This window comes from Fusarium musae, chromosome 6 (genome assembly GCF_019915245.1).
Source record: "Fusarium musae strain F31 chromosome 6, whole genome shotgun sequence".
Lineage (NCBI taxonomy): Eukaryota > Fungi > Ascomycota > Sordariomycetes > Hypocreales > Nectriaceae > Fusarium > Fusarium musae.
This window is the reverse complement of record NC_058392.1, coordinates 3,908,973-3,924,314: the sequence shown is the minus strand read 5'-3', so window position 1 is coordinate 3,924,314 and position 15,342 is coordinate 3,908,973. Positions and strand designations below refer to the sequence as shown.

The 15,342-nt window shown below is 47.6% G+C and overlaps 7 protein-coding genes and 1 non-coding gene across 8 annotated transcripts; 5 read left to right on the top strand and 3 right to left on the bottom strand.

The window, feature by feature from the left end:
• Positions 1–1,159: 1,159 nt before the first annotated feature.
• Positions 1,160–2,674, top strand: J7337_009062 (uncharacterized protein; the record flags this gene model as incomplete). Its single annotated transcript, XM_044826663.1, has 5 exons — positions 1,160–1,201; positions 1,257–1,325; positions 1,375–2,368; positions 2,417–2,538; positions 2,588–2,674. The coding sequence occupies 5 exons, from the start codon at positions 1,160–1,162 to the stop codon at positions 2,672–2,674; spliced, it is 1,314 nt and encodes a 437-aa protein (XP_044679580.1).
• A 228-nt stretch (positions 2,675–2,902) lies between these two features.
• Positions 2,903–4,257, bottom strand: J7337_009061 (uncharacterized protein; the record flags this gene model as incomplete). The annotated part of the gene is made up of 3 exons (XM_044826662.1): positions 2,903–3,778; positions 3,846–3,943; positions 4,095–4,257. 3 exons carry the CDS (start codon positions 4,255–4,257, stop codon positions 2,903–2,905), a joined length of 1,137 nt encoding a protein of 378 aa, XP_044679579.1.
• Positions 4,258–4,916: 659 nt separating this feature from the next.
• Positions 4,917–5,000, bottom strand: J7337_009060. The gene has a single exon. It is a non-coding gene; the product is annotated as a tRNA-Asn (tRNA).
• A 475-nt stretch (positions 5,001–5,475) lies between these two features.
• Positions 5,476–6,213, top strand: J7337_009059 (uncharacterized protein; the record flags this gene model as incomplete). The annotated part of the gene is made up of 2 exons (XM_044826661.1): positions 5,476–5,831; positions 5,895–6,213. The coding sequence occupies 2 exons, from the start codon at positions 5,476–5,478 to the stop codon at positions 6,211–6,213; spliced, it is 675 nt and encodes a 224-aa protein (XP_044679578.1).
• A 3,039-nt stretch (positions 6,214–9,252) lies between these two features.
• Positions 9,253–10,170, top strand: J7337_009058 (uncharacterized protein; the record flags this gene model as incomplete). Its single annotated transcript, XM_044826660.1, has 1 exon — positions 9,253–10,170. The coding sequence occupies one exon, from the start codon at positions 9,253–9,255 to the stop codon at positions 10,168–10,170; it is 918 nt and encodes a 305-aa protein (XP_044679577.1).
• A 104-nt stretch (positions 10,171–10,274) lies between these two features.
• On the bottom strand, positions 10,275–11,290 carry J7337_009057 (uncharacterized protein; the record flags this gene model as incomplete). Its single annotated transcript, XM_044826659.1, has 2 exons — positions 10,275–11,098; positions 11,149–11,290. The coding sequence occupies 2 exons, from the start codon at positions 11,288–11,290 to the stop codon at positions 10,275–10,277; spliced, it is 966 nt and encodes a 321-aa protein (XP_044679576.1).
• A 370-nt stretch (positions 11,291–11,660) lies between these two features.
• On the top strand, positions 11,661–12,668 carry J7337_009056 (uncharacterized protein; the record flags this gene model as incomplete). The annotated part of the gene is made up of 1 exon (XM_044826658.1): positions 11,661–12,668. One exon carries the CDS (start codon positions 11,661–11,663, stop codon positions 12,666–12,668), a length of 1,008 nt encoding a protein of 335 aa, XP_044679575.1.
• Positions 12,669–13,818: 1,150 nt separating this feature from the next.
• J7337_009055 (uncharacterized protein) lies at positions 13,819–15,240 on the top strand (the record flags this gene model as incomplete). The annotated part of the gene is made up of 3 exons (XM_044826657.1): positions 13,819–14,032; positions 14,077–14,459; positions 14,506–15,240. The coding sequence occupies 3 exons, from the start codon at positions 13,819–13,821 to the stop codon at positions 15,238–15,240; spliced, it is 1,332 nt and encodes a 443-aa protein (XP_044679574.1).
• Positions 15,241–15,342: the final 102 nt, after the last annotated feature.

Genomic DNA, 15,342 nt, shown 5'->3' with positions numbered 1-15,342 from the left:
GAAGGCTTTCGAGACCTTAATCTGCCATCGCGGACGATATCAGCAAGACAGAATGATATAGGTCTGTATGAGATGCACAGAAACGGTTAATATGACTTGATTTAGATATAATTATAGAGGTAGAATGACATCTTGAAGTACATATAGAAAGACTTCAATTAATTTGATGGCCTGGTCTATTGAACATCTAACTCGGCATAGCTCTGCTGCAACAATACCCTCGACATACAATAACGGCTTGCGTATCTTCGGGGTCGTCGACGTACTATTCTTGATTGACTCCATCCATCCGATTCAGAATGGCGCCAAAGGGTACTCAACATGCAAGATGATCTCAATGGCTACTGATGGCGAAGCTTAGAGCAAATATATCTGCTTGTATATGACAGATGGGGAAGTTGCTGTAGAAGAAAGCCTGATGCCGGACCTCTCGCAAGTCAACCTCAAAGTGTTTTTCGATGGGTCTCAGTAAGGCTACGTCACTGCGAAACTCATTCCCTTTCCCTGGCAGATTACTATCGAAGTCGAGGAACTGAAGAACAAGGTGGCGAGGAGATCATCACGGAAGATGAGGCCATTGCAAAGGGACAGGAATGGGACATAGACATAGATATCCAGTATATCAGGAAGCTCTACCGGGGCTTCGGATGGCCTGTAGGGGATATGAGGCCTTCGATACAGTAGACCGCTTGATGGGCGAAGTTGCAGAACATCGGGATGAATGTGAGCCCATTAAAGAGGATTAGGATAATGACGATCACTGGGTTTAATATGCCTTTGTCGATTAGAGTTTCTACAGGCCGACCTAGCGCCCATCTCCCTGTGTATCATCTTGTCAATGCCAAAGTCTGCGTTCTTACTCCGTCGCATATCCATCTATAACTGAAAGTGATCTTCCAGGGCTACTTTTAAGGTTGCGGGGTAGTCAGTTGGGGACCGGTTGGTATAGCCGACGGTCCATGTTATCCACGATTTACCCCGCTGCTGGAGGGCCGCAAGCCATAAGACTTCCATCCGTCCGCGTCATTCAAGAGTAATAGCTCCTGGAACCTCTTGGAGCATAAACTTGAGCAAAGTTATTTATCGTCGCAACGTTGGTGTCGCTCGCGCTATCGACTTATTGATACCCAACTCAACCATCTTCTCATTCTTCATCATAATGGCAGCACGACATATCACACGAAAGCTTTGGCAGCCCAAAGTGAGAATCCACGTCGGTGATGCAAGGTACTCTGTAGTTCGCTGACCTTGCTCAGTTCCCTATAAAACATCAGCGCCGAGGTCTTGCTCTGCAAGAGCATCAATCTAAACAGCTTCTGAGAGAGGTAAGTTTGTAACTGGAAAGGAATGCGACAACAAAGCTGATCTACCAAGTTCGGCATACCAGTGCAGAATGGAAAAGTAGCAACCAACCCTGCCGACGTGCCGGGTATCATGCGTGAGTATGGTAAAGTCATCCCGCTTCTTGTCAACCAATCTATTATGCTGACCGCTAGTCTTTCAGGCGGAAAATGCGTCATCAAATCTCAAATTCTCAAGGGCGGCAGAGGCAAAGGAACATTCGACAACGGATTCCAAGGCGGCGTCAAAATAGCAAAGCACCCAGAAGAAGGCGAGCATATATCCTCTCAGATGCTGGGCCATCGCCTCAGAACCAAGCAGACTTCAGGAGATGGCATTCTCGTCGAAAAGGTGTTGGTAGCAGAGTTTGAAGAATGCGATGAGGAGTGGTATCTCGCCATAGCCCTCGATCGCGAAAAGTACTCCCCTGTTGTGCTCATCTCAAGAAGTGGTGGGGTTGACATTGAAGACACGGCTAAGGGTGAGGGCGGTAGTTTGAGAAGCTTTCACTTTGACTATGACCAAGGCATCACTCCAGATGTTTTGAAACGGCTGCGTGAAGGTGTCGGTGCGAGTTCTGCTGAGGCAGAAAAGCTCGGAGCTATTCTGACCCGTCTTTGGGATCTCTTTGTCAGCAGGGACGCCACGCTCCTGGAGATCAACCCTCTAGCTCGCACCGGCGTAGCTGACTTCAAGTGCCTCGACGCCAAATTTCTGATTGACGATGCTTCGCAGCGCCGGCAGCCCGAGCTATTCGCCGAGCGAGATATCCAAGCTGAAATTCCCGAAGAGATCGAGGCACAGAAGTATGGGCTGGTATATATCAAGATGGAAGGGAATATCGGCAATGTAGTCAATGGCGCTGGTCTTGCTATGGCTACTAATGACGCTATTGCTCATCACGGCGGTGCAAGCGCGAACTTTCTTGATGCAGGCGGTCAGGCTACGCAGAGCACTATGCAAAAGGCATTTGAGATTATTCTACGGGATGACCGGGTCAAGGTGATCCTTGTGAATATTTATGGAGGTAAGTGAGATATACCATGCTAGGTTTGTGTGAGCTGATGTGTTTTAGGCATTATCAAGTGCGATATGATCGCTGAGTCTATCATCGGTGCTACCAAGGAGCTTGGGCGATTGCCAGTGCCGCTTGTTGTTCGGTTGCAGGGAACCAATTCAGCTGAAGGCTTGAAAATTGTATGTTTCTATTATCTACTTGCATGTTCTTTGCTAATATTCTGAATAGCTAGAGGATGCAGATCTCGGATTCTATGTTGAGTCTGAGTTTGGAGAGGCAGCAAAGAAGGCCGTCGAACTTTCCAAGGCCTCGTAACATGGCTCTGTTTTATATACCTAAATTGTATTTTGTTATGCCATCGGATCATTTAACTAGGTTTCTTGAAAATGAAGTCCCGTTCTCAGTATACATTTCATTAATGAAATTGCTTAATGCCCATACTCAATCTGACAACATTTCCCCTCTAGCAGCTGAACAATAATACGTGAAATCATAACCAACATAAGCCGATCGTCTAGCCTCTTATAGTTCGCAAACGATGCATCATCTTGGAGTTTCCTCCCGAATTTCGAAACCCAGTCCTGGCAAGCCGGCAGGTAATGGGTACCGGTTCCTACTGAGTGAAGGGTGTGACGACATGAGCTCTTTCATAACATGTCCCATGACCCCAGGATGCGGTACCACAATCGCTCCACTATCCGCCAAAGCCTTTGCCTTGGCTTCAGCAGATATATCACCCGATTGCAGAAGTGCACCAGCGTGGCCCATGGTTCGGCCCTCAGGAGCCGTCTTACCAGCCACCATGGCTATGATTGGCTTCGGAACCTTTGTCGTTCTCCTGTATTCCTTGATGGCTTCAGCAGCTCTGAGTTCTGCTTCCCCACCAATCTCGCCGATGACAATAATACCCTCTGTTTCTGGATGATCGAAGAACAGCTTAAGGGCATCCACGAGTGTAGTTCCTATAGCCTGAATGTCAGCAGAATCCTCTAGCCAGAAATCCACGTTCATAGAATCAAGATCAAGATCTTGAGACATACCCGGCAACATATCACCTCCCATACCAACAACAAGACTTTGACCCAATCCAGCATTCGACGTTGAGCCCACGGCTTCATAACTTAGCGTTCCGCTCTTGGAGACTATACCGATAGTACCCCTCTTGTACTGCTTATGCGGCATGATGCCAAGACGGCACTGCTCAGGAGCAATAATACCTGGGCAGTTCGGACCGACAAGGCGAGTCTTGGATTGGGTTTTAAGCACACCATGGACACGCATCATATCGTGTACAGGGATGTGCTCAGCTACGGTCACAACAAGAGGTACTTCTGCCTCTATTGCTTCGATGATAGCTGCAGCGGCGAATTGTGCTGGTACGAAGACTGATGTCGCATGGGGCTTTACCTGTTCCACGGCCTATAAAAAGGATTATTGGGTCTTGTTCAGATGTCTAGGTTTAAAGAGTGCAGCGTCGAAGACTTACCTCTCTGACTGTATTAAATACAGGAAGACCTAAATGCTCCTGGCCGCCTTTGCCTGGGGATACACCGCCAACGACATTGGTGCCATATGCAATGGTATCTTTGGCATTGAGACTTGCCTTTCATATTATCTCAGTCGGTTACCTTCAAGACTTGGGGGAACAAGGTCTAGAATACATACGGCTTTACCAGTAAATCCTGGAAGCCGGCGGTTAGTCTTTCGTTGTATGTCACATCAATAGAGTGCATACCTTGGTAGATCACCCTAGTATCCTTGTCGATGTTCAAGTTGGCAATGGTGGCATCATAGTTCTGGTGCCTTGGTACGGAAGTTGATAGGTATTTGGTGCCCCGACAGGACCAGAGACACCGAGATAGTCTCCAAGCGCTGGTCAATGTTGGGCGAGTCGCCATTGTTTAGGTTGACTGGTGGAAGGTCTAATTGAAGTTAAACCTAGATCAATGGTACTCTATGCTAACTAATGTATAGTATGGTATGTTGCAGGACTGAGTGAGAGACTAAGCGCATTGTCGATGGTGATGATGATTTCACTGCCAGCCTGGGTCATGTGATTTCGGGTAAGCGGTTGTATGCTCTTGACCAGTTGCGAATCGGCTCTCGGCTTCTTACCCCGCAATCAGTCTCGAACCAGCCCCGGACTAATGGTAATCTAGAAGAGGTTATCTGATCCCCTTACCAATATTCTAGGATAGGTACAAGCGGGCCGCTTCATTGACATAGGGAGGGGTCAAGATGGAACATCATGCTAGTCATGAACTCGACCTGGAAGCCTATACGCAGCGATCGCAAATCCAAGAATGATAGAGAGATGAAAGCAGATGAACCAAGAAATAGGATTCACATTAAGACAAACATAGTATTTCTATAGATCGAGTTAGATGCCTAGATGACCGTGTTTACGTGAATCAACTTGCTGTCCATGAGAGGTCTCTTGAGGCAATTCCAACTGATCTGAATGGCCAACACAAGCTCCTCAATGTCAAAACTAACAGATTCAAAGGGTAAAAGAACCAAGTAGCTCAAAAAGTAAAAAACAAAACAACAATTCATTCTCCCCCGGGAAGGCTCGAACTTCCGATCTCCCGATTGTCTATTAATAACAGTCGGACGCTTTAGCCAACTAAGCCACAGGGGAAATGTTTTAACTGGATGCTGGAAATCTTAGCGTGTCTTATATTCGCTAGCGCCACTTGAGCTTACCCTAAGCATTGTTCATAATCCTGCTGGAGAACTACTGTACAAGGAATAGCTCATATTCAGTTGTTGATTGTAGATAGCAGATACAAAAGACTTGGAGTTTGTTCTTCTGTCTTCTGGTAGTAGTCAAATCACTGCGCTTACAAAAACATAGTGTTCAAACCTAGATGGTCACCTTCATCAAAACATCAGAGCAGCAGTCAACTGAATGAGTTCAACAAAAACACAGGCTGTAGACATGAACAAAACTCTTAAATGATATAAATTACTTCTATTATACTATATGTATAAATACCTCGTTCTGCCCATTGTGACTCATTCTTTCCTACTTCATATCGCATCTTACCAAGAGGACTCTACTTCTTCTTAAACCTCAGTCTACTTCTATTTCACACACAACTTCATCGCCCTCAATGTCTTGCTTCATTGTTTCCGGAACTGCTGCTGACACAGCTTCTGATGCCGACTGCAGTAGCCCTGCTCCCTCTTTTCAGGATGAATCATCTCCTGTATGGTCAACCTGCAAGTGTCACGACACGAAGCCCTACAAACTCAAGTGCACACTCAACATCCCCGAAAATTGGTGTGATGAGGTCCCCGACACCAAGGAATCTCTTGTTGAACGTCCCTCACTCGCAGTTAAAGCCCTTCGTTCAAGACAATTCTTCAGGAGAATTCAAGCTGCTCATGGTGCTGATAAAGGCTTCTCCTTGGGCGACTGGGAGGAGGCTAAGCTCCGGCACAGTCTTCTGCGCATGATGACCGACCTGTATGAAGACCGCGAAGGAGAGAAATAGTATCCTACTGAGTGGGAAGACGAGACCATCTTCAGATCTTTCTATGAGAAAACTGTCTCAGTCTGGGTGGAAGATCTTCCGGACGACGAAAAGGCCTGCATTGAAAGACTAGCTGACATCTTAGATGAAGAATTCACCATCGATGTTGATGATGAAGTGGGTTGGGAGAAGCATGAGAGTCGATTGGATCAGTGCCTTGATAGTGTTGAGCTTATCCCTGAGGAAGACCAAGGACTCGAACAATTGAAGCTAGAGGAATGGGCGTGTTACAAGTGCTCACGACGCCATGCTGAAAAGGTGTTATTCTTCCTGGGCTATAAAGACTATGGTCCCATGGCACAGTATTTTGAGTGAGCAGGGTAAGAATGGGGAGTCAGCCGTGATGAATCTATGGAATAAGATCCATGAGAAAGAACTGCATGGTCTGGATACTTTAAGTCATAGAAGCTAAATTGATCGTGTTAAATGCACGTGCAAGAAGCCCGTAATGTATCACATTGAGTGAAGCAAAATAACAAGAGCTTTCCAGGAGTATAAATGTTATCCTTTACAATATAAATATGCTGCAAGCCGTTTCATAGCCAGTAGCCGTAGATCTATCATCCAATCTGACTACGTTTGGCGAGACTAATCGCAGACACAGTCCGCTTCACCAGTTCAACCCAATCAACAACCCAACACAAAGCGGCGCAAGCAAACCAATGCTGCCACTCCCCATGTCCAACAACATTCCTCGCCACAAGCCCATCAGTAACACACATAGCCAGCGCCCCAAGGTACCCAAAACTCATAAGCTTCTTATCCCCGGTTAGGCTGATATTAAAGAACAAAAAGCTGACGACGAGATTTCGACATCCGTAGATACGTGCGAGGCCGCGGACAAGCTTTTGAGCTTGGGGGTCTGTCGGGATAGTGTATTGGAAGGATTGGAGGGTTGCTTCCGGGCGGGTGAGGAGATTGATCCCGAAGAGAGCGGGGATGAGAGATATGACGTGCGTTGCGCGGTTGAGATAGATGAAGGACATGATGAGAGGAGATGCTTTGTTAATGAAGAGAAGTTGAGGATTTTGTGATGTTTTAAATGGAGTTTTGAGGAGATAAAAATTACTGGAAGGGGAATGGCGGAGATGAGACAGTAACTCCGTCAGCTTTCGTGTCAGCACTAATAAACATCAGTGATCCTATTATTCGTCTCACGTAAGCAGACGAGGCATTGTGAAGCTTCATTCTAAAACATCATATTTCTCATTCTAATTGGAGGGTGAATCATTTGATCTTAGAGTCGTGTTATATTCATGCCAATTCGGATAGAATTGTATCGCAGTTCATTACGTGACAGTATTGTTATATAGCCCCAAAGACTTTCATGAATCCTTGTTTTGCCAGCGGATCGTGTATATCACCAATCCACAGCACGCTGTTTAATAACTCCCTACATCGCATCCAGCTCCTCGCATTCAGAGCCTCGGATGTCTCACGAATAGCCTGACTATGCCACTCTCGGTCAAAGTCCTCAAAGATACAAACCCCAGCCAGGAGCAACGCCCATAGCAAGAAAGCCGAATGCTCCCGATCAACGGGTACAAACTTTCGAAGTGCAATATCCAGATTACTCGACAAGTAAGACATTCTCCTCCCAACCCCAGGAAGACTAAAGAGAATGCTCTTGATATACACAAGCATACAAAGCCTCATAAGCTCAGACGTCGATTGCGCATCGTAAGAAAGCTGCAGTAACCTGTTCGGAAGAGCCGTGCTTATAAAGAGGAATAGCTCTGGTGGGATAAGCGCGCCTTCATTGGATAATCTGCTGTAATATTGCAAGTCGGTCCAGATGGAAAGTAAACGCCGGTCTGGTGTCAAGTTTCGAGGATTCAGAAATGCAAATTCTGGAGGAGTATAGATCGCAGATATTGGCATCAGTGAATCCCAAGGTTCGATGTCGGGAAGAAGGCGGGGTTTTCGCCCTTCTGTCATTGATAGGCAAATCTCTATTCTGTACAAGTTAGTTGTATGATGCAGTGATTGATAACTAAGTACCTTTGACACTTCATCTCTGCTAGCGGTGCAGTTCCAAAAGGGGATATCCCACCACGAAGTTCAAAAATACGACATAGCCCATCCATATGCTTCCTCGCAGTATCCACATCTCCAAAGCTAGACGCCGCTGAAGCAAGATTAACAATCGCTCCCACCGTCGCCATAGCCGTTGCGGTGCTTTTGTCTTGAAGACTCTGTTGTATACAGCGTAGTGTCTCGCCAAGATGATATCTTGTTAGTATACTGAACTCTATTCCTTGGCAGAGTTCTTTAAATGCTGATGCTGTGAAAAGGATAGAGTGGAGAGATACTTCGTGCGTGTTCATGTCGCTGAGGCTGAAGATGTGAGACTCGCATTCGTGAGCGACTTTCATGTCGATGGCGTATCGACAGGGTTTTGATGTTGTGAAAGCTGATACCGTGTCGTTAGTTTCTGGTAGGATGACAGGGAGTGAGTGAGACTACCTTGATATATCAAGTCAAGCATATATGGTTTTAGATCGAGTTCTGATCGCTGTAGCAAAAGCTCTGGTGCTAGCTTCCGCGGAATACTCATTGTTAACTGGTTGTCATGGCCAGGGGCTTGGCCATAACGTGGTTCTTCTGTTGAGTCGGTGCGTGGTACTGATATGGGGGGTGCAATCTTATCAGTCTCGATCATATGCACTTGTATCTTGTCGGGTTTCATCCGCTCTTGAGCTCGAGCTAGTCTGTCCGCGCGTGTATTCCTCCCGCGCATCGCATGGCTTCGTATCCTTCTCATGGTACCCCTGTCAGGCTTCCCAGAAGACGTGGTAACGACAAAGATAGCCATGATAAATATGACTGAGTCACCGAGTGGAGTCTCTTATGACAGTGACCTTTAGTAATCACATGCTCTGTTTCTGAAGTTATTCGGTCTCGATCCATGTTGAGAGTAAGCACTTCCAGGTATAAATTACCCCGGAGTTCTTCCGTACCATTTACTCAAAAGGGCCTAGAGCATGATTCTTGATTGTAATTGGACCTGGTCAGAAGCAAATGTGGCTTAGCGTCAGATTGCCAGTCGGCAATTCAGTTCAGTCTGTTAGTGACAGGCATTAATAGTTTCACTGGCACACCAAGGCCGTACCTTTTTCCAATATGGGAGTAGACTACACTTTCAAGGTGGCTTTGACTTCTAATGGAAGCTGAAAAGTTGTATCAATATCCCTCGGCAATATGGCTAGGACTTGTATAAATAAGTATCTGATGGATCCTCCGTTGTTTCTATGCTTGAGCTTCATTGACCACCACCTTCAGCCTAAGTCGTCCGTCGTTCATTTCCTCCTCATCACTCTGCTACTCAAACCCCTTGCCAATATTCTGATCAAAATGTTCTGGTCCAAAGAAAAAGACTTCAACCCCAGAGACATGCCCTCTCTTGAAGGAAAAGTCATCCTCGTCACAGGCGGCACCGCCGGTCTAGGCAAAGAATCTGTCCTCCAATTCGCTCACCACAATCCCCAACGCATCTATCTCTGCGGCCGAAATCTCCAGAAAGCACAGGTCACAGCACAAGATATCCAGCACGCTGTCCCTTCCGCTTCAATCAGACTCCTCCACCTCGATCTTTCCTCATTTGCCTCTATCAAAGAAGCAGCGCGGATCGTGCTCTCGGAATGTGAAAGGCTTGATATCCTGATGCTCAATGCTGGCACCATGTTTGTCCCTCTTGATCGTACCGCAGATGGGTATGAGATCCAGTTTGGCACGAATCATATGGGTCATGCCCTTTTTACCAAGTTACTTATCCCGCTGCTCGATAAAACAACACGTATACCCGGTGCGGACGTAAGAGTTGTTTCTCTTGCGTCACATGGACACGTCTATCTCAATAAAGGCGGTATCAACTATGATGCCCTCAAGACTGATGGCCAGTCGATTGGTCTTTATCAGTGCTACTACCAGAGCAAACTTGCCAACATCCTCTGGGCGCGCCAACTGGCCAAGAAGTATCCGCGCTTTACAGTATCTGCTATCGATCCTGGGCTGGTGAACACGGAGTTGTTGGTGAAGGCGGCGGGGATGGTTTGGTATTTGTATGCAGTGGTGAGGTGCATGCTGATCACGCCTGTTGCAAAGGGGGTTAAGAATCAGCTCTGGGCGTCGGTTGGGGAGGGTGTTCTTAGTGGAGAGTACTACGAGCCAGTTGGGAAGCATGGTTTGGCGACGGAGGAGGGGAGGGATGATGAGTTAGCAGAGGAGCTTTGGGACTGGACTGAGAGGGAGTTGACAGCGGTTCTGGAGTAAATATCTCCTATGCACTGTTTTATTCCTACCATTGATTTCTTTCTTATTCATTCCATAATCTGCAATCAACAATACACAGTCATACATGCTTGGAGAACCCTTTTCTAGACTTGACTAGTTAACAAGGGCTGTACATCCCTCGAGCTTATCATATCCCTAACAACCTGCCATCCAATACTCTGCTCATTCATCTTATCATACTCCCTCCCCATAAGCACACACCACTTCTTCAAAAACCACGGTGCAGCCTCCCAACTCTTCATGTCCCAAGGTGGATAGGTATTCCTCACACTATCCCTCTCACCCTTCAATCGCCATATTGTCAAACCACCTCTCTCATAAATATCCAGCTTGAGTTCCCAGTTATTAAACGCATGCGGCATTGCAGCTGATAGCATTATCGCTCTCTCGCGCAGAAATGGAATAGGAATAAGATCCAGGCTTGTGTGATGTGGTATGAGGATTTGAGCCATTGTTGGTCGGAGATGAATGGGGATACTGGTGTTGTTGAATGTTGAGAGTATGCTTGAGCCGGCTTGAACAAGGGCTGCGTGATTGAGTGTGGATGAGAGATTGGGTTGGTAGAAGGGAGATATGTGTTCTACACTACAGTTTGCGATGACGGATGGGTCGAGACCTAAGGAGAGTGCGTTGGTGAGACATGAGGTGAAGATGGCTGCTGGTGAGAACTGAAGCATGTTCATGTAAAGGTCTGGAAATTTGGGCTCAAGCTTTTTGACAGGTGTGTCAACGGTTTCCGTAACGTCCTCGTCGCATGTAGACATCTTGTCAATTGAGTTCTGCGGTTGAAAAGAGTCCGGTGAGGGATCCTCTCGTTTTAGAAGAGGCCTTAGGCGCTGTCCGTAGGTAGCTTGCGCTTCAGCCTTTTCCTGTTTCAGTCGTATCCTCTCTTGTTTCTGTCGCTCTCCTGCAAGGCCTTGTTAACAATTTCAATGAGGCAAATTGGGCCTGACGTACTGTACGCTTTCTGCGCCTGGCGATTCTGCTCTCTCCGCGCCGTAGTCAGAATGCGACGCTTCGCTGGCGGGGCGTCATCATCCTTGCTCCTCGTCCGCTTTCGAGAGACTTCGGCATCCCTGTTACCCAGACCGTTTTTCATCGTATCTCGTAAGGCTTCTAGATGCATTTAATGGACGCTTTTCTCATTGGAGCATGTTAGATTCGATGTTTGGTTGTCCTGACGCAAGTGAAATGATGCTAAGTCCGAAATCCGCGGTGGCGAGTTGGCTTACGGTTTTTGAGCCAATCAAAAGATACTACGCCAGTAAGCGACAGTGGCTTACGGTTTCTGGGCCATTCAACAGACTCAACACCAAGACGATAATTAATAAGGAAGGAAGAGATAGACAATTAACTATTAACGCCGCGATGTCTATTACTATAAGTATCACAGTAGAACCCACGTCAAACCCATCTCAATCACTTCATCACTGCCCAACTCAACACCATCTTCATCATACACTCCTATCATGTCTACCAAGACCATCGCAGTCGTCGGTGCCACAGGCACCCAAGGTGGCTCAGTAGCTCGAGCATTCCTCTCCCTCCCCAACTGGCACGTCAAAGCCCTCACCCGCAGCCCAACATCCCCCAAAGCCCAAGCCCTTCAAAACCTCGGAGCCGAAATCATCGAAGCAGACATGAACGACCCAGAATCTCTCATCAAAGCCTTCATAGGCGCCCACGCAATCTTTGTCAACACTGACTTCTGGGCTCCTTACACCACCGCTCTCAGCCAAGGCAAAGACCAAGCTACTGCTCAACAAATCGGTTATGATACCGAGGAGCGACATGTCAAGAATGCAGCTTATGCTGCTTCCAAGACGGCTACGCTTGAGAAGTATATTTACTCTGCTCTTGGGCCTATGAAGGATGTTTCGAAGGGGAAGTACTCTCACTGTCATCATTGGGAGACCAAAGCTGCGGCTGTCAAGTACATTGAGAATGAGATGCCTGAGCTGGCGAAGAAGACGTCGTATGTCTACATGGCTGCTTACGCTACGAACCCCTTCTTGTATCCCAAGAAGGATGCTGAGAGTGGCGAGTATGTCCTCGCTGTGCCAGCTACCAAGAACCTGAGGCTGCCTATCATCGACATCAAAGGTTCAGCTGGATCTTTTGTGAGAGCCCTTGCTGAGGATGAACCCGCTGGAACAAAGCTTCTCGCCTACGACAGTGACCTGAACATCATTGAGATCATGGCGACATGGAGCAGAGTCACTGGCCAAAAGGCTGTCTTCCAGTCAATGACCGAGGAGGAGATGCATAAGAAGACTGGTCTGCCTTATGAGGTACTCGACGGGCCAGCTTACCTAGACGAACATGGATACATGGAGGGCGTCGAAGGAGCTATCACGCCAGAGCAGTTGAGCAAACCTGTTAAGACTGATAGCTTCGAGGAGTATCTTCGCAAGCAGGATCCAGAGACTCTGCTGTCATTTACCTATGCAATGCCCAAGCCTCCGGCGGCGAAATGAACGCTTGATGAGAATCTTTGGGGGCGACAACATTGGGTGCATTCCGAAGGAACTCGGTCGTATCCATAGCGTCTACATCATAGGCTATAATGCGAGAGCTGAAAGACATCCCTCAAATTGACCAATCGAATACATTACGCCAAGTCTCCCATTGTAACCCTGAAAATGCTGAAAACAAGCTCCGCCACGCACCGCCACGGAAAACGTCTTCCAAGGCCGCAACTATACAACTGCCGATAACTAAATCATGCTTGAAATCGCCCGAATTGCCCTAATCTTGGCGTATGGCCCTATTGGATGGTCCTTGCGGCTTATGCCAAGTCTCGAGGTGAGCGCATCGTGAGCTTTTGTAGCCCAGACCTGGTTAGTGAGATGAGGGATCTGCGCTGGCGTTTCATCTGCCGATTTTAGAGAGGAGTGTTTGGGGTCCGGGGAGCGTTAATAGAGCAAGTTGGTGAGGATAGGCCGAGTGTTTGTTATTGCTGTGCCGCGATGGTGAGATTAGGTTATGCGAATATTATGATGGGCTGATCCAAGTTGCACTGACAAAGGATGGCAAGCATCAGCGGTCGCGTCTATCACTACAATCTGAAAACACACTGTATAGTATGAGAATCAATCGTTGTTGTAACTCTGGTTACCTAGATGTCTTCAAGATTGCATCTAGCCTATCGTTCGAGTACTAAGCAATAATCACAGCCCTCATAAAAAGTCTACATCGCGCAGCCAAGTCTCATAGCCCAATGCATCAAGTCAAGGCGCTGAAGTGAAGAGCACGAGTAATGGACCCCAATCTTAAGTCTCCTGCGTTCCTTGTTCCTTTGTGGCGAAGCATCGTGAGCTTCTACTCCAATCCTCGTCTCAATCGGGAGATAATACGGCTCCTCCCGCGGCCGCCGGAAACTCGGGGCAGCTTATTCCCTACCCTCCGTACCGAGATTCTTATCTAGCCGCTTATCGAAGCGACATCGACTTACTGCCAAGAGCCTCAGTGTAACAACAAGCATGCTCGAGCCCATCGTAGGATTCACAGGATGAATTAATTACTCATAACATGAATAACGATCCATGCTCAGGTATCATGATATAAACCTCCTCTTTCAACTGGAGGAAATACCTTCTTCACTCATCTCACCATCACTCTCTCACAATGAAGTCCACCACCGCCATCGTGGCCCTCGCTGCGGCAGTCAACGCCTCCCCTCTCAACAAAAGACAGGACAACAAGGTCCCTGATGTCTGGGAATACAAAGACACCCTCTGCAAAGGCTGGGTCCTCAACACGCCAGAGGAAGCCGACACGCTCTGGACGATGAAAACCAAAGCCGGTGATCACCTCGATACCTTCCTCCGTGGACAATGGGGTATGTTTCTACCTCAATCTCAGAATGCAATAACTGACCAACAGAACACCAAAATAACTGGCTCATCAACCTCGAGGATCGCGTCTTTGGCGGTACAGATGGAAAGTCTGGCGCCGCGGGCTGCAGTGTTCTCGATAATGATTGCAGCCCCATGAATAATATGGAGTGCACGGAGCAGTTTGAGAAGTATGGTACCGAGGACCCCCTTAGCAAGACGTCGTACTGGATCTTCCAAGCTGCTAAGGGCATGCACTCCAAGTTCAAAGCGCTCAAGACCAAGATCACAGAAAAGACTATCATCAGCGGACTCAGAATCGGTCAGATGGTGACTGACTTTGGGGGTAATGAGGACGATACTGGTGATATGGTCAAGTGGTTGGCTTCCGCGAGTGCAATCGGTGGTGCTCTCAGTGGACTCTCTGCAAACGTACGTAATCTATCTCCTTGTATTAACAGCCCGCTAATCTCAATAGCCTGGCTTCGGAGTAGGTCTTTATCTCTTTGGCGGTATCTTCTCCGCTTTTGGTAACCTCAAGCAAGAGGAGATCGATCAGGGTAGCATCTCAGCTGGCCTAGCCGATCTATTCGAAGCAGCTGTCGACCGACTCGATGAAACCATGCGCATTGTCATGGGCGGTGGGACAGAAGACCAGTACAATGCGCTCAAGGCGTCTAACCCGGATCCCTACAAGCTTCCCGTGTCAAACTTCTTCAACGGTGGCTTTTTTCTTCTGAACGATAACTCTGAGGCTGTTCAGCTTGCACTCACGTCCGTCTATGGGAACATCCAGCCCAAGGTCGCCAATAACGTCATGAAGGCTGCGCAGTTCTACCTCGTCGCCGATAGGCGCGTAAGAAGCCGCGAGGACTGCGGTTATGCAACAGGTCGGCAGTGGATGGCTCTTCGAGAAGGGGAAGAGCACTGCTTCTACATCATGCGATATGACCCCAAGCCTAACCGCGTTGGGGACTGGGCTGAGGTTTCGGGTGAGGTTTACGACAAGATGGCGAGTTATGGGCTTGGGAACAGAGAGGTTTACTACCGTGCTATTCTGGACTGTGCGCTTAGTCCCAATGATGACGTTGACTTGGGGAGCTTGGTTGGTGGCGAGATTCCGACTTGCTATTTTAATCTTCCCGCTGTTTACGTTGATCAGGATCAAGAGATTGGATGTGGTGATCCGTTCACTACGCAGCAGTGTGATTAAATCAGTGCCACGAACATTGAGTAGAGGAGACATTACGGGGAGTTGTTATTCATTTTTGTATATATTCAATGCTTCTATTCTAGATCCATGCATTGACCTCTG